The sequence below is a fragment of the Prosopis cineraria genome, unplaced genomic scaffold, assembly GCF_029017545.1.
Source record: "Prosopis cineraria cultivar Desert tree isolate PC_DT_omini unplaced genomic scaffold, ASM2901754v1 PC3, whole genome shotgun sequence".
NCBI classification, from domain to species: Eukaryota; Viridiplantae; Streptophyta; class Magnoliopsida; order Fabales; family Fabaceae; genus Prosopis; species Prosopis cineraria.
Genome location: NW_026555334.1, coordinates 27,415,933 through 27,443,498, shown reverse-complemented (window position 1 = coordinate 27,443,498; position 27,566 = coordinate 27,415,933). Strand labels below are relative to the sequence as shown.

At 34.1% G+C, this 27,566-nt stretch overlaps 2 protein-coding genes and 1 pseudogene across 9 annotated transcripts; all 3 read right to left on the bottom strand.

Annotated features, from left to right (window-relative positions):
* Positions 1-308: 308 nt before the first annotated feature.
* Positions 309-3,430, bottom strand: LOC129306010 (pterin-4-alpha-carbinolamine dehydratase 2, mitochondrial). 3 transcript variants are annotated; one of them, XM_054946298.1, is made up of 6 exons: positions 3,222-3,430; positions 2,603-2,688; positions 1,611-1,696; positions 1,410-1,533; positions 1,250-1,318; positions 309-584 (listed from the first exon to the last, which is right to left on the bottom strand). In XM_054946298.1, the coding sequence occupies exons 1-6, from the start codon at positions 3,410-3,412 to the stop codon at positions 496-498; spliced, it is 645 nt and encodes a 214-aa protein (XP_054802273.1). In that variant the 5' UTR covers positions 3,413-3,430; the 3' UTR covers positions 309-495. The 3 variants fall into 3 exon arrangements, with proteins under 3 accessions (XP_054802273.1, XP_054802272.1, XP_054802274.1); XM_054946297.1 differs by having other exon boundaries at positions 2,603-2,697; positions 3,222-3,427; XM_054946299.1 differs by lacking the exon at positions 2,603-2,688 and having other exon boundaries at positions 3,222-3,350.
* A 3,234-nt stretch (positions 3,431-6,664) lies between these two features.
* On the bottom strand, positions 6,665-14,501 carry LOC129305809 (uncharacterized). Of its 6 annotated transcripts, none has more exons than XM_054945917.1 (8): positions 14,401-14,501; positions 12,389-13,216; positions 11,293-11,481; positions 11,086-11,177; positions 10,400-10,459; positions 10,232-10,301; positions 9,435-9,638; positions 6,665-7,299 (listed from the first exon to the last, which is right to left on the bottom strand). In XM_054945917.1, exons 2-8 carry the CDS (start codon positions 13,130-13,132, stop codon positions 6,913-6,915), a joined length of 1,746 nt encoding a protein of 581 aa, XP_054801892.1. In that variant the 5' UTR covers positions 13,133-13,216; positions 14,401-14,501; the 3' UTR covers positions 6,665-6,912. The 6 variants fall into 6 exon arrangements, with proteins under 6 accessions (XP_054801892.1, XP_054801893.1, XP_054801890.1 ...); XM_054945918.1 differs by having other exon boundaries at positions 14,398-14,474; XM_054945915.1 differs by having other exon boundaries at positions 14,367-14,466.
* Positions 14,502-15,781: 1,280 nt separating this feature from the next.
* On the bottom strand, positions 15,782-26,834 carry LOC129305495 (uncharacterized; annotated as a pseudogene).
* Between the last annotated feature and the right edge of the window lie 732 nt (positions 26,835-27,566).

Here is a 27,566-nt window from a genome sequence, read left to right as displayed (position 1 = left end):
TCTAAATAGTATGCATAGGTCACCCTTTGAAATTGAGAAAGCACGTCACTAGATTATAAGTTAGGAGAATAATAAAAAAATTTTAAAACGATCAATTAATTTAAATTAAATTTCAAGTGTCAAACTCTAAATTTATCATTCAATCTCTCAATTTTACAATTATGTTGTGTTAAATTTGCAACTTATTTTTTAAATTTTAATATGGTTGAAAAATAAAATTTATTTTTCTGTTAAAATTTAAAATATAAGTTGTAAATTCATCACAATAAAGTTGCAAAACTGAAAAATTAAATTGTCAATTCTTGAAATTTAACACTCAAAATCTAACTTTAATTAATTGATCTTTTTAGAACCCCTCTATCATTCTTCCTTATAAATTTGCCTTCAGTACAGCTATTATACCAAAAGATGTTTTAGAAATTCACTAACAAATAAAGCAAGGAAGGTACATCATCGTGCCGATTTTCGGTAACACCAACATTAGACGCCCCTTTCTCATTCTGCAGCTTTCCGCCTTAGTAGGTGATCCAAAGGAAGCTTGTTGATCTTGGCAGCAAGTATGAAGTCATTCTCTGTCAGTCCACCTGCATGGGCATAGATCACTTTGTAAACTTCCCAGGGAGTAGATTCAAGAAAAACTAGCATTATACATCAGGAATGAAAAAAATTGGGAAGAAAGTTGGACACATGTATTATTAAACTACGGATAAACTATGGGTGTGTGCGCGTGTGTGTATATACATACATGTGTGTGTGTGTGTGTGTGTGTTATTAAACAGCACAAATGGAAATTACCTAAAAACATACATTTTCCTGCTTAGCGCACATAAATTATAAAATGCAGCCCAAGACAATCACTTCTCAACATTATTTCCTTTCGTTTCAGTACTCACATTACCATCAGCTTTCAAATTGAATTTTTTAGTTGCTTCCCTTTTCTGTACTTGTGACGAGCAGCTTCTAAACAAATAAAATAGCAAAGGCTTCGGAAAATCAGGACCAATCTTCAAATAAACCGGAGTAGGGATCTTTTTCCCTTTTAATTTTATGGAAGATGAAAAGCCAACGTCATTAAAGACGGACCAAATTATCTTATGCTAGAAATTGTGTTTCACCAATGCTGTAGCTTAAGCATCAATATGCCAGCCCACACCAGCATTGATTTTACATCTTGCTGGGGAAAAAGCATTTGTATATCATATTTCCACATGCTGACATTAGATCAAATAAGTTGTACAGTAGTTCATACCAATTGCATGAGTCCAAATCTCAATAGTAACATTGTTCCAACCAACAAGGTGAAGATCAGGATGATGACCTGCATTCCAAACGCCAGTTACATCTTTTACATAACCTTTAACATCAAATAATAAGAGAATAGTAACACAAAGAAAAAAAGAACATGATACCTTCATTTTCAGCAAGATCAGCGACTATCTTGAAAAATTCCAACCCCTTGGTGAAAGATTTTACTTTCCACGACTGCCTCAGCTTCATTACACCACCTTCCTTTACCAAATTCCATCCAGCAACCTGATCACCCATCGTAAATAACAAAGATGATAGCACTCAGAATTAAGAGTCACAGAACTTGAAATTTATAAATGAACCTGCGGCATAAGAGAGTCTGCTGCACCATCAGTCATGGGTCGCAATTCCTTTGTATTACATGGTACACACTTCTTGATTAACAGATCTATCAAATAGCCAGGAAAAAAAAAAAAGCATATTAGACAACAACATCAAGGAGATTTTTTGCATATGCATGATATGCTATAACCAAACTAGTTTCTTACACAGAAAAGGAGCCAATTATTGAGAAAAAGAAATAACACATAATCCAAGAATGGGAAGGTCCATCAAAGGAATGACAGTGTCTCTAAATAGGAAACAGGGAGAGTATAATGCCAGAGTACTGTAAACATATCAATGCACAAAACAACCCTTGAATGAGCAGAAAGTGAACAGGGGGATATCCTTGAATGTTGACAAAGCCCAGCAGCACCGGGCACAGGGGCCACGTGAAATTCAAATCCCATGAAACAATCATAAAACCGTCCATGGAACAATGACAGAACTGTGTTAAAGGTAGGACATCTAGCCATCATTCTCAGGTAAATATATTTCTTCTTCTAAAAAGACAAGAGTTTCAATCTAGAGAATGCAAATGCATTTTCATCCATTCCCATCCTGCTGACCATACTAAGAGCGGGACATTGAAGAATACAACTCTTTATTGGTAATAAATATACTCCTTCCGTCCCAAATTATAGGAAACTTTTGAAGGAGTTTCTTCATCCCAAAATATAAAACACTTTTCATTAAATACACTAATTCTAATATTATCCTTTATCTTTCTATAGCTAATTTCTATCCCTTCTTTTTTCAATATATTAAATTATGGGTTTTTTAAAAGTTTATATTTTTGCTTTCGAAAAATAAGGTTGTTAAATGTATTTAATGAGGTTTATTGGTATATAAGATTTTATCTAAAAGTGTCTTTTAATTTGGGATGAAGGAAGTAAAAGTAGTGAAATGTGAACAGAAGGTACTTGGCTTCTCCGCAATCATGGAGCAAAACATTGAGAAGGTCTAGACGCACCTTTGCTGGTGCAATATGTTCTAAATCTGGAAAGTGAGTTGTTTGATGAGACTCCAACTTGATCCTTTGGTGTCTCAACGGCACGACTACATAAACTGTAAGCAAGTTAAAGTGGATTTCCAAAGAACAAAGATTCATGCTGAAAACTTGATAAGTAAAACTCACCAAACATTGAAAACTATAAATACTGAATAAATAGGTGAAAAATCTGTAGGTATATAGCAAATACACACTCACGGCTAATACATAATTATTCAAGCGACTATAATTAGAAATTAGTAGAAGAGTATCCGGTACCTAGTTTAACTACAGCCAAATCAACCAAAATCATGATGATACAGTGAAAGTACCACAGCCAAATCAAAATTTCAACTTAATGACGCCACGGTTCTACAGTTTCCAATTAATACCCTAGGCATTCATCACTGTTAGATTCTCCCTCTAGTTTCTTACCCCAGCCAGGGGAAGATGGCATCAACTGGAGAAAATGAGACAACCACAGAAAAAATGACTCGTCAAAATGTAGAATCCACATAAATGCGGGAACCCAAAAGAAAAATCTTTAAAATGTTAGAAATCTTGAAAACATATAAAATCCAACTGAAAAAACAAATAGTACCATCCATGCGAACGAAGTAAGCCTTGAAGCAACGGTGCAAATGGAGCCTTTAGGTTGGGCGGAGAGAGTAGGGGAAGCTGAAGAAACCGATTCATTTGATAAAAGCTGATCCGTGAAGATTCTGGCACTTTGTATGATGTGCGCGCGAACTGGGGAGTGTGAACACGTACGCCACAGCAAGCACTAACCATTTCGCGGGTCCAGATCCTCTCCGCGGCCTCTTTCTCAGTGTCCCTGCGCTTCACTTATATCCCAGCCGTTCATTTCATCCACCCTCTCATGATTTGCCACGTTAGAGTTGATGACATTGTAATTTTTGTTATCTATTCTAAAAAATAAAAAAATAAAATAAAAGTTATTCTTCAGAACTAAAAAAAAAACATATTTTAAATATTTTATTATTTAGAACTAAAAACAAAACATCTTTTAAATATTTTATCATTTTTTGCAAAACTAAAAAAATAAAAAAATATTATGTTGACACATTAAATTTATATTAAACATTTAAATATTGCTAAAATATTTTTAAATGTTGATGCATTAAATTTAATTTTTTTAAAAAAATAAAAATTTGAAATACATATGTCAGAGTTATAGGTTTGAAAAGATATTTTATAAAATTAAAGGATTAAATTAAAACGTTATATGAAATTAGAAAACGAAATGTATACTTTAACCTAAATTTATTTACAATATAAATTTAATTTTGAACAATTTTTTTCCACATTTACCTTGCCCTATTGGTGGAAAAATTTTACAATACATAGAAGCATAGTTGTCAAACTCTTGAATTAACTCTTTAATTTTAACATTTTTACATTTTTAATTTAAAAAAATTATATCAACTCATTCATAAATTTAAATTAGAAACAAATTTGATTAAAGTCACAAGTTTACCTTTGACTTTACCATTTTTATTCTTTTAGTTCAGGGAGAATTATAGTTACCTCCCACATAAGGAAATTAATTACTGTAAGGTCCATTGACAACTAAACTAAACTACATTAACAATTAGTTATGTTGTTAATATAGTTTAATTCAGTTGTCAATAGACCTTACAATAATTAATTTCTTTATATAGGACTTTAATATAATTTTTCCTTTAATTTATAAAATCATGTCAACTAATTCATAAACTCAGATTAGATGCAAGCTTGTTAAATTTGTTAAGCTCGTTATTTATTTTTTTTTTTTTGAGTAGAGTGAGTTAAACATATACTATGAAGAATTCAATTCATAAAAACTATAGAACCTAGTTCAAAGGAAAAAAACTTAAAAAGAAAAATTAACATTAATAAAAAAAATTAAAAACTAAAAAATAAGTTTTTCTATTTTAAAATTTCTATATTTTGTATGATAATTTATCAATGTAGATGTGTTTAATTTCAATAATTTATATTTTAAATACATTTAAATCAAATTTCTATATTCTAATATTAATTAAAAAATACAAAATACAAAAAATAAATTTTTCTATTTTAAAATTTTTATGTTTTGTATGATAACTTATCAATGTAGATATATTTAATTTCAATAATTTATATTTTAAATATATTTAAATTAAATTACACTCATATTTTAGATTTTAATTATTTAATAATAAATTTTTAATAATTATTTATTAATGGAAATAAACTCTTACAAATTTATATTTTAAATTTACATTTTTATCATGAATTTATTTTAACTCAGGAGTTTAATGCACAAATCTTCACTTTATAGGGATGTGTAATAATGCTTGAAATTGTAATTTGTTATAAAATAATTTGAATGCTATGTTATATAGTGTTTAAAAAATAAGTCACAATTTTTGGTTCATAATTAACATGATTTGTTTGGCCAAACAACGTGATTTGTTAAAATTTTCATAGTATATTTTTTTATTTATAAATATAATGTAATTTATTTCTCATATTTTCATGGAAATGTATTTGATCAAAATATAAAATGTTTATAAACTTATGAAATTATTTTAAATCACATGTGGGTGATTCTTACGTGTTATATAAAATCTGAAGCATATATATTTTACATTTTAATTAGTGGCACAAATTAATTAATAGTTAATATTCTAATTACTAATCATGTTAATTTGAAAAACCATAGAAGACATGTTAGTCAAAAAAATGTTATCGACTTTTGTCCAAAAAATGAAAAATCTAGTTAAAATTATAGACATCATCATCATCATTATTTTATTTTTTATAATAATTATTGTTTACTTTATTTTGAATCATTAATATGTCCACATATAAGAATGAGAATTAAAATTTATTTTTCATACTTTATGCATAAAAATATATAGACAAATATAAATAGAAATTATTATTAATAAATATCTAATTGCATAAAAATACTATTTTAACCACGAGATTTGAACATTTTGATATTTTGAATCATTTTAAAATTTGAATCTCTACTCTTTACGATATTATTTAAACACACTTTTTTAAAAAACAGTATCATTAATTAATATTATTATATTTTTATTTTTGATAAATCATATAAATTTATTGTTCCAAGCTAGAAAAGTTCCTACAAGAATATTTGAATTGTGCAAAATTATTTATAAAGTATTTTGCAAAAAAAAAAAATGCAAGTGTCTTGACATATGGTAATGAGTTGGTGTAAATAATCATACAGTACTACACATGTTTAATCACAATCCAATGAAAAATGCTTGCAGCCTTGAAACTCGCTGTTTAACTGGAAATTCCATACTGATTCACAATCCAATGTCAAAAACTTTGATGCTTCATGCATATCATCACAAAAATTAACGCAAAAGACTCAGAATATTCTTAATTAAAACACAAAAAAATGATATTAAATTAAAATGCATTTAAAAGACAATTTTTGAAGGATCAAAGCTATTGTTGGTTCTCTTAAAAATTATTACAACACCCATATTTTTTTCAAATTATAAATACATAAAGTTTCTGTAAAAAAAAAAAGATCAAAATATAGAATCAAAAATGAAAAATGAAAAATATGTACAGAAAAATCAGAAAAATTTTAATTTTCAACATCAGTGTTATTTTTATCAAATTCACATCCGTAATAAAATTTCCCCTTAAATTTAATTAACTTGTTCAGATACACAAAACCCAAATTTGCTGAACTAGTTGCGAGATGAGAGGTTTTTACTCAACACCTGAAAGGTAAAAATTCATAAAATATATATTCTGAAACATACTCCATCTATCCTTATACATAAAATATTTTTAACCAAATTTCACATGCCAATAAAATCTTGTTATTCAATTAAAATTACATTAAATTACAATAATTTTTAATTTTGCCTCTAATAATATCAATTAATATTATAGTGATAGTGGATAAAACATCTAATTAATATTTCTTCCCCTTTTTCAGGACAAGAGCAAATTATTTAATTACTCAAAAATATCATGACACTCATTGTATTTAAGGATAAAATAAGATTTTAGTGTAGAGATAAAAAGAGTAACTGGTCACCAGCAATTTTCATTAGGAGTCTATCACATCCCAAGACCCAAAGGGTGTTATCCTATTCTAGGGTTTGACTTATACTACATTTTCTGAGAATAAATTAATTTGCTATGATTGTTAGATACCCTATACCAACTAGGATACAGTTTACTTCATACAAACTTCAGGACATTAATTGAATTTTCTGAAATCAACCTTGAGAAGTTAGATTACAGCACCTCTATCGTATGAGAACGTAGTCTGCGTCCTGGTCAAAAGTATCCCCGGCAGTAGGAGGTAAGTTATGTCGGTGAACACATTTACGGACTTGAGCATGAGTCTCTGCTTCATGCTGAAACATCCTCACCAATTCTTGCAGCTCTAGCTTCCTAACTTCAACCTGTTCCTCGGCAATAGGTTTTTTCAGTCCGAGGTAAACCAGACCAAGTGCAATCAGCACTGCTCCTATAAAGAAAGTAATGGCCGTGAAGACACCAAATGCATATGGCGTATTTGCTGCCCCAGGTATTCCATCAACATTGATTCCAAATAGTCCAGTAATGATGGTAAGAACAACACCACATCCCCCAAATACGCCTAAATTATGCGTCACCCGCAGGCTTCTATCCTGAATTAATATTCAATAGAAGCACGGATAGTTATGGTGTTAATATAGGAACAGTAATATCATGAGTTAGTGTGAACATGGCTGATGCTATGCTCATGCCTCCTACAATGTTTTCTTTCTTTCTTTTTGTTTTTTGTTTTTTTGTTTTAGGTAGACAAATCTGGTTTCATTGTGATAGAGCTCTACTCTATAGTAACTAATAGAACTAAGCTTTTAATGCAAAGAGAAATAAATGAGGGAAATTCTGAGGTTTTGATATTAACGCATATGAACCGAATCAGTGTTACAAAGAGAAACTCACTGATTCTAGCCAAAACCCTATTCCTTATGACTGAAATTACAAACCAAATGAAAAAACACAGCAACAAGAACAAGGCCTCTCACTGGTGTTCGAGAGACCAGCACTCTCCTCACTTCTGGCTAACTGTTCCTAAAACATCTTTGAGTGCCAACAACATAATACAGCAAAATAAAGCAAGCAAAAAGGTGACTTCAGTATCAAGACTAAATCTAAGCCACCCTACCAAAACATAATGACATAATCCTTCTTTTTTGGACTCCCAGGATATTAATCCTGACCCAAGGGATATTTCCTTTTACACCCAACTGCCCCCTTGATCTCCTCTTATAAGTCTGACCATATCTCACGGTCACATCACATTGTCTTTGTGAATCTTCCTTTTGCATGACTTTTATAAAGAATGAAGTTTTTACAGTTAAGGTGTTAAATATAATAATCTGCTAATGCATGAAGCAATTAGACACATTTAAAAGAATCATGTTCACTGAATGAGATTTACATCCTATAATTTAATGCTCCCCATGCAACATGTGGGGTAGTAAAAGCTAGTTAATATTCAATAGAAGCACGGACGGTTATGGTATTAATATAGGAACAGTAATGGAGAAATCATTTTGAATACTGTTTGAGCAGGGATGACAATGGATTGGAGTAGGATGAAGTTTACGATTCCCATTCTCTGTTATTCATTTTGTCAAACATCTACTATATCATTATGCTTTTTTCTTTAAGATTTCTATACTTAATCTTATATACTTAATATACTCATATTTAATCAAATCATGACAAATGGATCTTAATATGTTAATTAAATTAATAATAAGAATTTACTATAGAATAAATAACTCATATAAGATTCACAAGTCTTGATTTAATTGAAAACAAACACATTAAATATATAAGGCTAAGTATATAAAGTTTTCTCTCTACTTTTTTTTTGGAAGGGGGGGGCTGTGTCTTCCTATTTTACACCCATATCCATGGGTATTTTATCACCTGATACTCATCTCTTTAGTTATAAGTTCAAATGTTATCATTGATAGTTCTGTAGATTTATATCCTAACGGAATATAAGGCAAGATAGAGATCGAGCTGCCTTGCCCAAACATGCTCCAAACTCTGATTGGATGCTAACTGATAGAGTTCCGAGATAATGGGTGATTTGAGAAGATAAATATTATAAATAAATATTATTTTTAATTTATTTTAGATATTTTCTATTTAATAATATTTTTAGATTTTATTTAGGGATTTAATTATCTAGATTTTATATAGATATTTAGATATTTATTTAGATATCTATATATTTATCCAAATATCTAATTATTTAGATTTTGTTCAAATATTTAGTTCTTTAAATTTTATTTACTATTTTATATGGATATAGATTCTACGAAATTTTATTTAGTTTTATTTAATTATCTAGTTAACTAAATTTTATTCATCATTTTAGATTGTATTTAGCATTATAAATATGTTTAGCAACTTAGTAGCAGGCATATCATGAATAAAACAGACTTTTGAGACTTTTGGCTTTTTGGAGATTCTAAGCGTGGCTATTGAGAGAAATATAGAACGAGATTCTTGTTTTATATTATCTTGATAGATTTATTTCTTTTACTTTCTTCTATCAGTTCTATGTTCTCTTATTAATATTATGAAATTAAATTTTGATTTCATATGTCAATAAAGATTTATCTTCCTTATTTTTCTCTATCCATCTTGGGTCCGATCACTAACTTAACAGGATGAGACATGCAGAGTATTTATCGGACCTAAATGTCATCCTATGATTGAGAGAGAGAAACATAGGTGAAAAACTTGGCAACAATACCTGAAGCCAGGCACGGACACTGCTCAGCATAACATCCTGAATGGTAAATAGGCGGCCTCGAACTGCTTCTTGCTCTTCAATCATGTCCCTTGTGCTCTTTCTTATTCCCTCTAACAGATTTCTAGCCACATTGCCTCTGACGTGTTGGAGAAGTTCAAACACAATCTCCTCTCTCGCATGGAGTGACCACTTTACTCTGATAACCTGCAGTGGAAACACAACAGTAAGGACAAAGGATAACGCTCCAGTCTCTCCCAGTCTCCCATATAGTGCATACAAACCGAGAAGTAATGGCTATAATATTTGTGCCTGAGTGATTAACATTAAAATAATCAACACACAGTGAGATGTTCCATATCTCTATAAACCAACAGTTATTCCTTATAAGACTAAATATGCTGCCTCCATTACAACCCCAACATCTGTCGTTTTCATCATTTACAACGCAAGATATTGATGTTGTTTAGATAAATCTGTCATCTAAATATGAGACAAATTAATCATTATTAGCAGCACATTTTCCCAACTAAAATAAACCAATAAATAATATTACTTCATGTGAGTAACTTTGTTAGTAGGAGCATAAGAAACTGCTCCTACGTCAAAGGACACACCCAATGTTGACAAAAGCTCCATAGAAATTATTCAACAAGAAAGTAGCTGGCCAAGACAATAAAAATAAATGGCATACTTCATGTAAAAATGATCTAAAGAAATATACTTGGGCTCACTATTGCTCATGTAGCTCATAATAGACAAGAAAATTCTTCAAAGAAGTGTTTTCTGAATCAACATACCTGTCTAGATAACCTTCTGATTTCTTGATTAAGAATTATGCTTAAAAGGTTTATGTCTTCATGATTTCTCCTTGTCAAAAGGAAAACTCTCAATTTAGTGCAGAGCAATTTTAAACTTTAAAGTAACACTATAATTTGAATACCCACACATAATGCATAGTCACGAACCTGTTCATAAACTTCAATTCAATCTCGTCAGCTGCCCCAAATATTGATTTACGGAAAAACCTGAATAACTAAAGAAGATTGTTAAACCAAAGAAGAGTCGTGCCTCAATGCAAACATGAGGCCAATTCCTGACAAATGCCACTTTTTTAAAGAGCATGCCTCGGGTACAAATAAGCCCATATATAGTCAATTTCTGAGAGGAAACAAGCCATACCAATCACAATCATGAACTTCGCCTCATTTTTGTTTTTGTTTTATATTTTCTTGTTTTTGTGATCTTATCTCCATAAAATCACTATCTTGCATATTACAAATTTTGAAACCTACAGCGAGAGAGAGTAAAAAACAACATTCAGCCATTCAGATACGATACCAAACATTGACCCTTTTTTAATTTTGGCCAGGGACCACCAGATAGCATCTTAGGAATAATAACAGATTTAGGTACCCTAAAGCATATAAACAGTAGAAAAATGTGTCAAGTTATAAGGCAATTGTCGGTTTAGTTTTCTTCACAGAAAAACAAATGTGCAACCACAGAAGGAAAAAACAAAGATGTCACAAAGAGTTAAAACGAAAGCATAGAACACAGCATTGAACATGAGATATAACACTGCATACATGACCTGGTTCAAATGCTATTGTTCATATCAAATAAATCAGATATCAGATAATGTTGTCAGTACCTATCATCCCATTGAGAAAGGTGGCACGCTAAATGTGCTATAACTTCATGCACAGTCCTTGGCATGTTATACCCTCCAACAGAAAGAAGTTCCTAAACCAAAGCACAGTGCTGAAGCAATAAAACATCTTTTTAAAGGAGAATGCACATGGTAAATCATTAACTTTTGACTAGATGCCATCAAAAGAATAAGCCAAGGAAGAAAAACCTGGACTTCTGTGATACCCAAAACATTCACTCTTGACACGGATCCTTTTACATGCATTACAGTCACTAGGAAGTTTTGCGCATGCCAAGACCTAAGTACTACAGGGACGTCATCTTCATCAACAAAGGGATCACCAGCAGACTGTCCCAAGAGCTCAAATAACAGACCTCCAGCAACTCTGACTGGGACCTATATACAAGAGAACAGTTTTAGCAATAACTGAGAAACTAGAGACTGAAGAGAGAAGGCCTTATAGAGTAGGGGGAAAAAATCTTTCTTTGTTGCAAATGTTGTTTAACAAGAAGATTCCTTTTTAACATCTATCATATCAAGTAGTTGAGCATACATATAGTAGATCATTCACACAGCTGTGAATTAGAATTATTAGCTGACAATAGATTTTAAAAAATAGTTACAAAGAAGAAGGAACTGGATCATTTTGGCGAACATTATGCTATCACAGCTTTTCTATTTGATCTGAAGGCATATAATACAAATCACAGTTTACAAGCATTTACTCACCTGTACGTAAAAACGCTTAGCACTGGAAACATGCTTACTTGGCTATAAGTGACAATAGTTGATATACTATCATTCTATCAACATACAGAATCAACAACAAAGCATCTTGCTCATCCATGATCCAACAGCAGTTCATTTTTTTAATTCATATTACGGATGCTCACCTAACAAACAGCAACCCAACAAGCCCCCAGACCAGAAACAAACAAGTAACGCTATTGAAGATATAAGATAATACTTTTATACAGATCTTAGCTAAAGCTATTGAAGAAATTCAAAATACTTGCTATTTTAACACAAACTTCATTCAAAGATCGTCTTGTGCACAATTCATATTCAATTTTTTTTTTCCTAAAGTTTTGCAATTTATGGAAGTCATTTCCCTCTTTAAAGTTTTAGCATATGCATTTCTGATTTTCTCGCTGACATTGTCACTGGTTTTGTGAGCTTAGCCTAATATGGCATCAAGAGCTTGATATTGCACATGGAAATGATCTTTAGCAAAATAGATTGTCCAAAATCAGTTTTGAAGATAATTACATTGAAGAGTAGAAGAACTGAAAACACAAGTCACCTCATAGAGAAGGTGTTTCATCCGCTCACTTATTAACCGACTTTCATCTCTTAGAGCTACACTAATGGCAGGATGAAGCCACTGAGCATTTCTAAGCCACGACTCAATGTTGCGGTGACCTGCAGACACATTGCACCACCATACAGGCCCCGATGGACGCTCCCTATAGGGAGCTGCTATATCTGCCACGGTGAAATCATCTTCATCATCTGCAAACTCAAACTGCTGAGAGGCCCAGACTGCATTGACCTGAACTGTTTGGACAAGCTCCAAAATTCTTGTCCACCCAATTGGTACCCAATGACTATGCTCAAATTTTTCTGCAGCATTAAATTGGTTATACTGAAAAAAATGGCCATCTCTGTCACCCAAGGTATGCAACCGACTACCACTTAAATGAAATGTAGATGATGACTCTGATAACTTGTTTCCGTCTGGACTCAGGGAAGCTCCTCTTGAACCATCTGTAGGAACATGCATCTTAGGATGCACAACGTCCATTTGTTGTTTACCTGGGATATTTTTGGGGGAATTTGATTGAACTGATTTTTTTTTCCCTCCAACAAATTCAAAGGCACAAATAAGCCCATCAGTCCAAAGGTCACTTTGAGAATGATAATCCTTAACATCACAAGTTTTAACGTTTGCAGGTTTCATCTTTTGGCCCAGGGAGTGCGAGTGGTCTCTTATGTCACTCACTTTCAGCTCCATCTCAGGGTATATGTGAAATAAAGCATCCAACATAAACCATCATGTCAAGGTATCTTAGGAATAGAAACTTCACAAAGCACACCACTCTTCCATAAACAGCTCCATAAAGGGCAGGTTCTGTCATGTGATGTTTGAAAAAATTAGTTCGACTTCACACCTTGGGTTTGATCATCAATAGAAAAATTTTCTGAGCGACCATAAATTAGTTGTGCAGTTTCGAAGGAAGACTAGTTAACTGTGTATTTAGGATACTACAGTATTTTACTGAAAAAAAGGCTCAAGCGAATAAATAATTCACTATTCTTGCACCTCTTGTGCTAAATTAAACAAAGATTGCATGTCACATAAGATCAACTTAGATGACAAGGGTAAGGTAAGATGTAAGGGCAAGATAGGATGTAGGTAGTATCATGGTTAAACCATCCTCCAAGGAAAGATTGCATAAAAGTCTTGATAGAAATGTTCCAAGTCTAGCTAACCAATACAACATATTTTCTCAAGAATGGAGTTCGCTAGTTTTTGTATCCCTACGAAGGTGAGGCAAAAGATACGAGAATACAACGAGTAAAATTTTCAAGGATTCAGGTTAGAAATCAGAATTAGTCAGGTATGTTAAGCAAATAAGCAGTAGATCAAAGAATTAGTTTCAGTGGAAACCTATCCATCTTAATCAAGACCCTAACTGGGCAAAAAAAAAAAAAAAAAATCGTTCTTGTGTCTGTGAAACACAATGAGATTCAATCACTGCATAGCATTCCTGGTGCATTGGTTTCCAACGAACCGGGACGTTTCATGTTCAAGAGGCAAGAGTATACCTAAGCATTGTATTAGTACAATAGTACTGATCATTTAAACAGAGTTCCATAGCTGTTTCCCTTTTTTTTTTCCCCCTTCCAAACACCCAACTTCATATTCTCAACAGCTAAAAAGATTTGCTATCAGTCTCTAGGAACACAGCCATCTAGAGAACTATGCCCTGTTAACTCTATGATCCATCAACAAATAATCATGTGCGCCAAACAAAAGTATCATGACGATAATGACCCGAACCAAGAATAACCCAACGTGAAGAACAAAAATTTGGACTCAGATTATAGACGTGAATAAGCACGAATACTGGATGCTAACAGGCAAGAAAAGAATATATATAAAATCAAGCGTTGGGAGACTTGCAACTCCAAAGAGAGCTTGAACAGAGAAAATAATAACCGGAATACGAAGAATAAAATTCATAATAACAATGCTAATCATTGAGGCATTCAATAACTGAAGCTATAAGACAAAGAGATGGAGTTTGCCACGTGGAGATGGAGGTGGTTCCGACACGTCCCACGGAAATGGTAAAACGTACGGTCGCAGAAACTGGAAGTAAAGTAGTTCGCTGGGCTAACATGCGCAGCACTAATCGCCGGAGGTTGCTAATGTACGCCGAGATGGCGGTATTTATTTATTTATTTATTTATTTTTTATGACAAGGTTGTTCGACCCTGATCGGGGAATCCATTGAGAATTTTGGGCCTATTAGAGCGGGAGCACAGATTGCAGCAGTATCTACATGACAGTTTTTAGACCAAACCCAATATAAGCATTGCTATAATTATATTTTGTTTAATTAAATGCTATTTATGATATTTCTTTGGTAAATATAAGATACTGTAATAATACTTTTAATTTAATCTTTTAAATTTATATAAAATTTCATTTTAATCCTTTAATCTTGTAAAGTTTTTTTTCCAATCTTTTCACTTTAATACCGTTAATTTTATAATTAAAAAAACGTTTTAAGTTTTTAAATATTGATAAAATATTCTTAAATATTAACATATTAAATTTAATTTTTTTAAATAATAATGATTGATACAAAACCAAAAGTCATCATTTTTAGCTAATGATATTAGGATTAAAAAAAATAAAAAACTACTATATAAAATTGAGAGACCAAACTGAAATTTTATACAAAATTAAAAGATTAAAAGTATAATTTGGTTGGAATGTTATTAAGAAAACTTATCATACAAATTAATGAAATACTCGCTCCAAAAATTACAACAATTGTAAATATAATGTATGATAGACTAGAAAGACAGACAAATACACTTTCAGACAACAAAGGCATTCCACACGTCATTTGTTCCCGCTCTTGTTTTCTGTCTTAGGGCCATATAAAATGTAAATACAAGGTTCGTTTTTTAAAGCCATGATCTAACGGTCACGACATTGTTCATTTCATTCAAAAGTACTGAAATAATGTAATCTTAGGGCTAATGTAAATATAAATTTCGTTTTCAGACGTATATAAAAAACAGTTCCTCTACACCAAAATTAATATTCAGAGATATTCATATTCATTTTCTGGCCAACAATCCCTGGTATTTAGAGACACAAATTGAGGAATTGAAGGCTGTAGTAAGGACTTACTCCCTCCCCTCAATCGCAGTAAAAACCACTTGACTTGAAATACATTTTTGAGAAGAGGAAAAAAGTAGAGTGCCCATCCGCATACTTGCAGTATCCATACAAGTGAATCTTTTCTTTTTCTATCCTCATTTTACCTAAGACAACTTTAAAATAAGTCTTCTTTAAAAAAAAAAAAAAAAAAGACAGTACGCTGTGAATTGGTCTAGTTCTGGGGTAACATTCTATAACTTGCGGGTTTATGGCTGCAATATCTGAGACTGTAGATAGGGCAGTATGCAAAGAACTTTCCACTATAACCAGTAAGAGAACAGTATAACGGGCGAAAAGCGTACCAAGCAGACCAAATTAGCACACTTAGTTCCTAAGTTAAACAACACGACAGTAATGGTGTAGAATACAACCTCGTGGCACAGGGCAGCAGACAGTCAAGGTCTCTTTTAGACCAAACAATGATACATTTAAATTATTAGACCGTAACGCCCCTGCTCGGCCACTTTAAAAACTCACACCCAGAGCCTGAAATACCAGGAGACATAGGATTAGTAGCTGTTTTGCCATAGTTGTTGAGGCTGCTTGGTGGCTTGTTGGCTTTGAGATCCGCCTAGGGATGCTTCTCTAGGATTCTGCTGCTGATGTTCCAGAGAAACACCTGTCTGAGAATGGTATAAATTAGGATAGCCTAGGGGTCCAAAATGCTGTGAAGGCTGCTGGCCTTGCCGAAATCCACTGGACTGTTGATTCTGTCCCTGAAAGCTGTAATATGTGCTTGCTGGAACTGCAGACATTGTTCGGGAGCCAGGTGCATGTACCCACATCGCAGAATTATCATTCTAGCAAAACAAGAAAAACATAGTCCGCATGAACTTCACAGGTAAGAAATACAGCTCCAAATGAGAAGTCAAAATCCTTAGTCTGGGGGCTACATTTTCTCACAAACACGAGTGAAAAGAAAATTTTAAACTTTGGTACAGATGAAACCATGGCAACAGAATTTTCCAAAATGATCCATCTCTATTTTGGCAGCGAAACTGTCAGGGAAGAAATGAAAACCAAGGTAAAGTATTGAGGCTGAAGATCTTTGTACCTGCTGTAGTGATATCAAGTGATTATTGTCCTTGTACTGCGAGTTAATGATATCGTCATAGCCAATGGTTGTGCCAGTAGGAGCAGCAGGTGGATTCAAAGGGAAGTTCCCTCCAGGAATGCTGGTGGAACTTCCAAAACCATATGCAGATGCAATAGCCGCTGACTGGGGCAAGCTGCTGACAGAAACACTGTTTTTATATTGTGGAAGGACTGCTGCAAGAGATTGGTGGTACGTGTTATTTCCAGGAAAAGCCTGCTGAAAAGCTGAAGGCATGTAGGTATAGCTCTGAGGCAAAAACGGATAGCTTATCATATTAGCATAATGTCCCAAAGGAAGTGTAGGTTGGGAGTAGGGATGCACAGCGAGATGTTGAGGAAGTGCAGGTCCAGTGGCAATGCCAGCACCAGGCAAGGATTGTTGTGGATTAGGTTGAGGCGTAGAGATGCTGCTTGCTCTTAGAGCCTGCATATCAACATGGATAAATTATCAAATGACCGAATTCATAAAATCACCCTCTCTCATAAGCCCAAAAAAATACATCACACACAAATCTAACTCAGCAAACGCCATCACAGATAAGCAACACAAAATGACATGCTCTACAATTGCTGTGCATTAAATGAAAAATTTCATCCTGCAATTATGGAAAACATTAACAGCTACCCACAAATTGCAAATGGCTCCTTAGCACACCTATGGCAAGAAAAGAGAGTATTCGAATTTCAAATTCTATAGTGTCAAAATTTGTACTTCAGTGCTTTGGCTTAGTTGCAATTTACTTTCAATCAGTCAATTGACCAAGCAATCAAATTGTTGTGCAAAATTTCTCCCATCCCATTGTGTGTTTCAAGACCAATCATCCAGAGCGACAATCAAAAGTGCTAAGGAGTACGAGGGGCTCTACTATTTTGAAGTCCTCGCTCGAGTTGGTAACTCAACGATTGTCACAACTCTGCATCTACCTCTAAAGTTAATGATTTTATGCTGTGACATGAAAGGATGGGTCACCCTAATTTTCATTATCTTAAACGATTGTTCCCAACTCTATGCCCAAACCTGAATATTAGTGACCTTTATTGGAAAGTGTGTGAACTTGCCGAACACCATAGAACTTCATTTCCTAAAGCCACATAACCATCCACCAAACCTTTCATAACCATTCATAGTGACTTGTGCAGGTCATCTTGTACTTCCAATCAAACTAAAACATGGTTTATTTCCTTCATTGATGACCATACTTGTGCTTGTTGGGTTTCTCTGTTAAGAAACAAGTATGAGGCTGCATCCATGTTCATTAATTTCTTTAACATGATCAAAACCTAGTTCAATACCACCATCCAAGTATTACACACCAATAATGACATTAAGTACTTCAACCAATCTTTTAGTACTTTCTATCAAATGCATGGTATTGTCCATACCAATTCTTGTGCCCATGCACCTCAACAAAATGGGGTTGCAGAAAGGAAAATCAACATATACTTAAATTCTTAATTCAAAAAAAAAATTCTTAATTGAATAAAAATAAAGGAGTACCCTGGAATTTACAAGAGATTTCCTTGTCGGAATAGGGTTATATACATTCTCATTATGAGAAGGGGTCATTTGAGTAGTATCTATTTACCTGCAATGTGCCGAAGTTTTATTGGAGGTTGCTATTTTGATTGCCACATACCTAATTAACCATATGCTCCATCGAATCTCATCCTTTGAAACCATTATCCACAAATTGCAAAGGGTTTTCTCCACATCCCATTTTGAAACCAATCTTTCACTTCGTGTGTTTAGTCGCACAACCTTTGTCCATAACCACCAAAGCAATAAACTTGAACCTCGAGCTATCAAATGCATATTCCTTGGTTACTCTGCTATTCGAACAAAATACAGATGCTTTGACCCTGTTTTCAAACACACATTTGTCAACCTTGATGTCATCTTTCATGAAGATATTCCATTCTATCCCAATCCTTCAATTTAAGGGGAGAGCATAGGTCAATCTTAGACTTGGGAACAAGAACCTAACTAAGAATTGGTGCTTCCTAAGCCATGGTTAACACCAACTAAGCCAGTAATACCACCACCTCCCGAACCATTACCTCCACCTGCTCTACCACCACCACCTCCTGAACCATTACCTCCACCTACTCTACCAACAACACCATATCCTCTTATGCAGGCAGAGAGGAGGAGATGCACAAAGACCACAAAAGGGAGAATTGTCAGTTTACACTCAGAAAAAGAAATCAAAAGATAGTGAGCAACTTGTACCTAAACCATCAAGAGAGTCAAAACCAAAGGTAGCTCTTGAAGCAAAAACTCATGGAGATTTAGATGATATAGAACAACTGATCTTGATTTTCCTATTGCTTTGTGGAAGCAACATTGCCCATGTACTTTTCATCCAATAAAGAGGTTTGTCTCATACAATGCACTTTCTCCTCAATATCGGGCCTTTGTTACTAATCCTGATAACGTGAAGGCACCTGAGAGTCTCGACTTGAGACTATATAGGAAGCCCTAGGCATCCTTGAATGGCGGAGTGCTACATGAAAGAAATGAGGGCCTTAGAAAAGAATGGGACATGGAAACTTGTTCAACCACCTAAAGAAAAGAGAACAATGAGTTGTAAATGGGTGTTCATCCTAAATACAAGGCTGATGGAACCCTTGACAAGCTGAAAACATGCTTGGTCACAAAGGCGTCGACCCAAACATAAGATCTAGACTATGAAGAAACACTCCAATGGCAAAACTGAATATTATCAAAGTCTTACTATTTATAGCAGCTAATCTTGAGTGGCCTCTCCACCAACTTCACATCAAAAATGCTTTTCTGAATGGAGGGTTGAAAGAACAAGCCCATAAGAATCTACCTCTCGGGTTTGATAAAGGCAAAGAAACTCAAGCCAATAAACTGAAAAATCTATATATGACTTGAAACAGTCACCAAAAGCTTGGTTTGATAGCTTCTCAAGAGTCTTAAAGTCCAAAAGTTACAAGCAAGCCCTGTCAGACTATAAAAAATTCGTTAAAGTCAAGGGAAGCAAGAAATGTATCTTATTGCCAGTGTCAATGAAATAATACTCATCGAAGATCATCTTGTGGGGATAGAACGAGTGAAGGCTGCCCTTGGAAAGGAGTTTGAAGTCAAAGATCTCGAGAAGCTAAAATATTCTCTTCGGATGAAGTTGCTAGGTCACAAAGAGGAATCTATGTTTCTCAAAGAAAATTTATACTTGATCTTCTAAAGGAGATAAGTAAGTAGGCTTGCTGACCTGCTAAAACCCCTATTGAGGTCAAGAAACCAAAGAAGCCTAAGAAAAAGAAGGAAAAGAGGAGGAAGAAAACCCAAATGAGGAAGGTGAAGAAGAGAAGGAGGAAACCTAAGAAAAGCAAGAAGCAACTAACAAGGAGAGATAACAAAAACTTGATGGAAAACTGATATATCTTTCTCATATGAGGCCAGATATATCATTTGCTGTTAGTATAGCCAGGCAATATTGAGCTGCCCAATAAAGTGTCATATAGAGGTAGTCTATAGGATTCTAACAGATCTGAAAGGTACTTCTAGTAAAGGGCTGTTCTTCAAAAAATATGAGCAAAGATCCAATGAAGTTTACACTGATTCAAGTTGGGGTCGAACCTATGAAGATCAAAGGTCAACCTCCCGCTATAGTTCTTTTATGTGGGGAAATTTAGTTACATGGAGAAGCCAGAAGCAAAGAGTTGTTTCAAAAGCAATGCTAAATCTGAATTGAGAGCTTTGGCTCAAGGAATAATAAAGGAATTGTGGCTGAGACAAGTCTTGAATGAAATACAGCTTGGGGCATGCTCGTCATTGAAACTTTACTGTGATAACAAGACTGTTAGAAGCATGCCTTAAATCCAATGCAACATAACAAGTCTAAACACTTAGAGATAGACTGACATTTCACTAGAGAAAAAGTGGAAGAAGGATTCTATGCTTGACATATTTGCCTCCAAAGTTGCATGCAACTGATGTTTTAACTAAAAGGTTACTTGGACCTGCATTTGAGAATTGAAATGAACATGCACTTAACAGCTCAAGCTTTTAAATTGAAATGGTCATTGAAATAATATGATACATCAAAGCCTATATAATAAATGGCCTAAAAATCCATCCTTGTTGCTCCCCATTGACTGAATTTCAGCACAAGGCATGTTAGCCTTTGTTTTAATCGCAATTCAAGCCAAAGGATTTTCATGTGAGGGGCAGGTATTAAAATAAAATTATTCATGAACCCTAACAAAGCTTTCTGATTAAAATGGTCATTGACAAAAATCAACATGCATAAAAACCTAAATCCAGGATTGATACTCAATAGCAACACCCAAACATGACTGAAATGCTCCACTGTCACTGAATTACCAAAAGTCAACAGAAAAGAATCATCCTAATACATTCAAAGAGAATAAATGAAATTCAGGTACACACACCAGCACATAGGAAATGAATAGATGAAATTTATTTACAAAACAACCAGCACATAGGGCCTATATTAAATGGTATGAAATTTATTTACAAAGACACATTGAGAACAAAATCAACAAGTTCTTTTGGTATAAACAATTTTTTAAATAAAAAAGTTCTAGCTTGAGAACAAAAATACCCTTTTGGGAAGCTTGTCAAAAAATTACTCCTTCTATCAAGGGCACTGTCCAAAGAAATTTAAATATGCTAAAGCAGAAGCGCACCTCTGACACTGATAAGGTGGGGCCACCAATTGAAGATGCAATGTTGCTATATTTTGTAGGCATTGATTGTGCCGCAGGGAAGGGTGAGTATGGGATATCCTCCCTTGACGTTTGAACTGTTGAAGACAACAGAGAGCTCGGCAAAGAATTTGTATAAGCCTGCTAAAATGTCAAAACTAAAATTTAGATGTAGAGCAGGATTGACAAATATAAATGGAAGAAAGAAGGGGGGGAACTAGAACGTTACCAACTGTTATAAATACACTAACACAACAAAAGAAATGGATGCGGTGTATTTATTGTACAAATTACGCTTCAGCTAGAGTAGGCTAAATTGCAGACAGATTTTATTAATAAAGCAACTTGGGAGGAGTGAAATCCTAAAATCAGATTTTATCAAAAAGACTTATACAATCAGCTCAAATTCTGGTGATAAAAGGTCAAACTGATTCATCTCATAGACCATAGCAATAGGAATAAAATATTCCTCAATTTTCAACACAAAGTAATAATGTCCAATCATCATAAATCCTGTGAAGATTGAAAATGAATATTGACTTCCCGGAGCAGTTTCAGCAGGTGACAGAATTTAAAACCTCTGGAACTACACCAGTTCTATGCACCAAATTTCCATCTGACGTAGTAGTAAGATGTTCATCCCCGTAATAGTCAGAATTTCTGTCCCAAAAAAAAAATCCTTTTAGACAACTTTGAAAGACAGAAATTACAACAAAGTACATTATCACAAAAGCAACATTACCTTGCATCTGAGGGCTAATCGTTGAAGCATCTGTAGTTGCAGATTGTCTCCTCCATGTCAGTTTTCAAGGGCCTAGATGCAAATTGCCCAGATCCAGAAAATGCAGCACCATGAAATATGTTATAGTGCAGTTTCATGAATCTTCAACTTAAAGCACTTTACCATAACACTTGAGAAGGGAGCTAGGTTTTGCATCTGTGAACTTGTCTGTGAATGAGGAAATGGGACATCTGGTTGTTGGGTGTTTTCATAAGTAAATCCTTGTGAAGATTGAGGAAATGAATATTGACTTCCCGGAGCAGTTTCAGCAGGTGCAGAATTTAAAACCTCTGGTTTTGAAATGGAAGGAGATTCATATGTTTCAGCACCTACACCAGTTCTATGCACCAAATTTCCATCTGACGTAGTAGTAAGATGTTCATCCCCGTAATAGTCAGAATTTCTGTCCCAAAAAAAAAAATCCTTTTAGACAACTTTGAAAGACAGAAAATTACAACAAAGTACATTATCACAAAAGCAACATACCTTGCATCTGAGGGCTCAATCGTTGAAGCATCTGTAGTTGCAGATGTCTCCTCCATGTCAGTTTTCAAGGGCCTAGATGCAAATTGCCCAGATCCAGAAAATGCAGCATTTGCTCCAGATCCAAAACTTCCAAAGCTCAAATTCAAGCATTCTGGATTGTGATGTTGTAGGTGATTTGGAATTACTACAGATGGATGGTCCTCCTCTGATTCTGGCCCCTGATCATCTTCGTGTAATTTAGCGTCTCCATTTTTGCAGCCACTGATGAAATACCATTTTCAGCTGGCAGGCAGAAATTAAGAATTTAAGACAGAGACTTTACACAGGCACAATTCTATAAATCATAGGCAGCTATGAGCTTCAGATTGTAACTGTATTACAATAACAACATCCGCAACCTTTACCATTCACACAGAAAGAGGGGGAAACAAAAAAAGTGAACAAAAACCACTAAAACAGTAATTACTTCAGGTTAATTCATCAAAGGGAAAAATACAAGAGTAGCTCCTCCTGCTGTTTTAACCCATAATGTTTTAAGATATATTGGCATCTATTTGTTTAACCTCTAACATGCATAGAACAAGGCACACCAGTAATGAAATTAGTGCTCTAATTACCTACTAGTTCAATACTCCCAATTCATACACGCTTCACTCTCTACAATAGAATTCTTTCACAGACATATCATCAAGAGACGTAAAAGCAGGAAAAGATATTAAAGACAATACAAAATATAAAGCACGTGATCACCTTCATTATTATCAAAAGGATGGCTGTGAGATTGGAAAGAATTTAAATCCTTGTACAAGTTGCCATCAAAAGATGCACCGCCAGCATTATCATCTGATATACTTTTAGCAGATATAGAAGCAGGCTCAGCATTGTCAGCATCTCAACAGAACCTTCTTCATCTACATGTTCATCAAAGAGGGGTGTCTGCTGCCAATTAATTTCACCCAAGTTAGATGAGTTTGCATAGGGATCAGAATTTGCATGCATATCAACAACGGAAGATACGCTAACAGCTGGATGGTGATCAATTGAAGGCCATTCATTATTCTCTGAGATATTCTGGCTGAGGTAAAGCCTTGATCACTTTCTGTCTCTAAAACCTTTGGAGCATGACTTTGCAATGGATACAAATTGTGATGTGATGCTGCTGGAGGAGCCAAAACATTTTGATGATTACCACTATGGATAGAAGAGTTAGGCATGGATGCCTTGACCTGTGGCCTGCCCATTTTAACAATATCAGCCATTGACATTTGGCCAGAGACCCCCATCCAAGCAGAATGCAATCCACCATGATGTGATGCAGAAGATAACCCGTCAACCATGCCTATGCCACATGTTTTACTATTTTCAGTAGCCACAGAATCACTGCAACAATGTAGAACAACTCATGAGGACAATATCTTGCCTGCTTATTAATACTAACAAGCTCGGTGCCTAACTGCTTGTAATCACATTTAAACCGACAGGTAATTGTATGTGCCACCAGAGATACCTAAAAAACGAATACCCATATCCAGACATAATAAAAAAATGCATATTATAATTCTGAAAAGCCAATTTTCAACCAACATATGCCCAACATTTTAGTTGTTCCCTCCCCAAACTCAATATGCACTCAAATTGAAAGTAAGGCACAGTAATCTGTAACCAACTGTTTGAGAATAGGATAACAGTCAATCTATCAAATTGAAAGGGGGGAACTTGCAAGAGTTGGATAAATATTACTACTTGACAAGTAACACTTGTAAAGCGGCAAATGAATGTAATTAGTTCGTACATTGCTAACCCATGCAGGTGGTGGCATATAGTTGTGTGCATGTGAGTGTAGACATAGACAAACACGTATAAATAGTTGGTTTGAATCACAGGCATTAAATGACCATAGAAAGTCCATTAAATCAATGTGCCATGTCTTTGCTTCCAATTCCATCAGGCATATTATACATATTACATGCAGACTGATGAAGATATCACATTGTTTAGTCACAAATTCAAGAAATCCATTTTAAAGTACCCTATAACTTCAGGAAAAAAGATTGGAAAACAAAAAAGACCCAAATACACTAGATACAGAGTGATCATGAATACCTGCCAGCACAAAATTGTGCTCTCAAAAATAACCTCCATATCCCAACATATTACAAGAAACATTTCACTCAATGCTAAAATAATAGCTTTAATTTGAGATAAAGATAAACACGGTTGAACACGAGCTTCAATATCATGAATATGATCAGTAAGCTGAAAGCAAAAAGTAATTTATATAGGACAGGAAGATTATGCCAAGATATTTACTTTAAAGGCTAGAAATAAAATAGATCATTCATCATTTACACAATTCAATGCACATGCATAGTGAACGTTTAGAATGGAAAACTGAAACGGAGTAAAGACTGACTACACATTTGGACAATAAAAACTAGTAGTACTAGACACTAGTATCCTGATGCACAGCCTTGGAAAAAAAGAAGGGCGTAATAAACATGGTCAATGAACCCTCTCCCACCGCCCCAAACTAAGATAAAAACAAAGTAAAGAAACCTGTCGGATGATGGTCGCCGGTTCACATTATTCCCTGCAGAACTGATACAGAAGGCGTTTGGGCCTCCATAAACATGTGCTCCATTTTCCCTCTTGTGCAAAGGTTTTCCCTGCAGGAGACCAGAACCTGACCTCCAAAAGGATAGAAGTTCAGGGAAATTATGTTGTATTTTTGTATGAATTTTAAATTTTGGAGTAATTGACTAGCAGTATGTAAGAAATTAGTAAGCTGTAAAAGAAAATAGCACTTCTAATCCACATACCATTACTACTTAGTTGGTTCGTGCCATTACGTCCTCCATAACGGTCAGTGCAAGTCCTGCCCCCACGACTAGATGTGCTATTTGTCCCACGTGACCTGGTATCAATCGGGTCCTTACTCTGATGCAATAAGCAAGAACCCGTAAAAAAGACAAGAAACCCATATGAAATCAAAAATGAGGGGGGAAGGTAAAAATAAAAAGGAGAAATGTAAGGATAAAAAGTGACTCTTTACATCCATCTGCAAAAGAATGTGCATGCCTCTAAATTACCCTACTGAGAATTTATCTCAAAGCACGTGTACATATCAATATTCCCGCAAAGTATATTAGAAACGTAAGTAATTTGAACAATACAAAACTGCGCCCAAGAAAGCCAAAATTAAATAAAAAGAAAAGACAAAAATAGTTATTGTATACCCTCCTAATTATGAGCAGCTAATTGACGAATACAAATTAAATTTTTAAGTAGTGAGAATAAAATGTATGCCTCCCGCGCGAAACGCACCTCTTTTTTCTTTTCTCGTTTGCTCTTCACCTCATGAAAAAGGATCTACCCCATTATTAATAAACTTAAGAATTAGAAATAAGACATCCCAATGCTACAAGCAAGTGATAAATCACCAGCCTTCTGACCGCTATATCTCCCATTTGTTATCTACAAAATCGAAGTTTACATCTCTAAATGTGAAAAGGAGACCTATTGGTATCTATGACAACAAATACAAGAGAAGCTCTAAAACAATGCTTATTTTGTCAGATAGGGATCAGAGGGATCCTAGTTAACACTGAAACGGCTTTAGCTCCAAGCGAAGAGAGGCGGGCTAAAAGACAAGTTTAACGGAAGACAACATATAGAGCGAGTAGCAAAGCACGTAACTTGAATTCCAATCAACAACCAAAAAGTTCAAGTTAGACCCGCATAGCTTCAGTAAACTCAAAAATATGTAATCTCAAGCTACAGGCAGCAAGCTTTTTGATTTCTCGAGCCCCCCCATAAAATCCGCTCAACAAGCTCTTAAAAAGTAATGAGCCAACAAGACGAGACCAATGTCCTCGACGCCCAGAATAAACAATAATAAATGCTTAAATTAGATCAAACACAAGGAAAGAGTATAAACCGTGGATGAGAGAAACTTGGGAGAGGAGGCGCGATAACAGCTTCGTTGGGGTCCATGTTACACTCTTTAAGCATCGCATAGATCTCATGCTCAGGGAAATTATGGACAATCTCCTTCAAGCTCTGAACCATCTTCCTTGACCCCGCGGGAATCCCCAAAATCCCATTGCTACCTTTACCATTGTTGACTCCTCCCTTGCTACTCATCCTCTGTTCACCTTCCCTCTCCCGACTATATGTTGCCCAGACCAAACCCAGATCTTCCGACGCTTGTTTTGTACACTTGTTTTGCATATTTAGTATTTCTTCTTGAGCACAATATAAGATATTTTTAAAAAAATTTACCTAATTTAAAATATAAGACATTGGATAATTTTTATATTTATTTTTTAACTATACTTCTACTTTATTTATTACATTTTTTAAAAAAATCATGCATTAAAATTTTTAATTATTATTTAAATCTTATATAAAGTATTTAATGAGAGTATAAATATAAAATATATAACACTTTTAGAATTTAAAATTTAACTAAATTTGTACATCGTAAATTGACTAACTATAACTTGTATTCTAGTCTGGAGGGATTAAATTTTATTTTAAATATGAGCTTGACTTGGATTAACTCTTTTTTTTTTTTTTTCTTTTTTTGGCTGTATGGATAAACTTTTTTCAAGTAAATTATAAGATTACATGACAATGGGTTAGTCCTTTATTCCTTGGGAAAGTTACATATTGACTTTGTGGATTAGATTATTTTTAAAATAAGTTCCTTCAAATTCATAAATCACAATAAGATTTTTTTGAAATTTAAGTATGATTTAAAATTAGAGTGTAAAAAACAATAAGATTCCTATTAAAATACATTACATCACTCAAGTAATTTACAAGTCTTTCATCAATAACTTATATTTATCACTTTAAACCTCTTACAAACTGTAATATTTTAATAATTAAACCGATCGTACATTACAAGTTTAATAATAATTGTATATAACTATCTCATTAATAATTTTACAATTATTA

What these genes read in the sequence shown, in the direction of transcription:
- LOC129305809 (XM_054945917.1), bottom strand. Translation starts at nt 13,132, where the DNA reads ATGTTGGATGCTTTATTTCACATATACCCTGAGATGGAGCTGAAAGTG. An exon ending in TGAAACACCTTCTCTATGAG is followed by an intron (nt 11,482 to 12,388) that starts GTGACTTGTGTT and finishes TCTTGTATATAG; the next exon opens with GTCCCAGTCAGAGTTGCTGG. An exon ending in GTGTCCGTGCCTGGCTTCAG is followed by an intron (nt 7,300 to 9,434) that starts GTATTGTTGCCA and finishes ATATTAATTCAG; the next exon opens with GATAGAAGCCTGCGGGTGAC.
- LOC129306010 (XM_054946297.1), bottom strand. Translation starts at nt 3,412, where the DNA reads ATGGTTAGTGCTTGCTGTGGCGTACGTGTTCACACTCCCCAGTTCGCG. An exon ending in TGATCTTGCTGAAAATGAAG is followed by an intron (nt 1,319 to 1,409) that starts GTATCATGTTCT and finishes TTTGGAATGCAG; the next exon opens with GTCATCATCCTGATCTTCAC. An exon ending in GATTTGGACTCATGCAATTG is followed by an intron (nt 585 to 1,249) that starts GTATGAACTACT and finishes ATGCCCATGCAG; the next exon opens with GTGGACTGACAGAGAATGAC.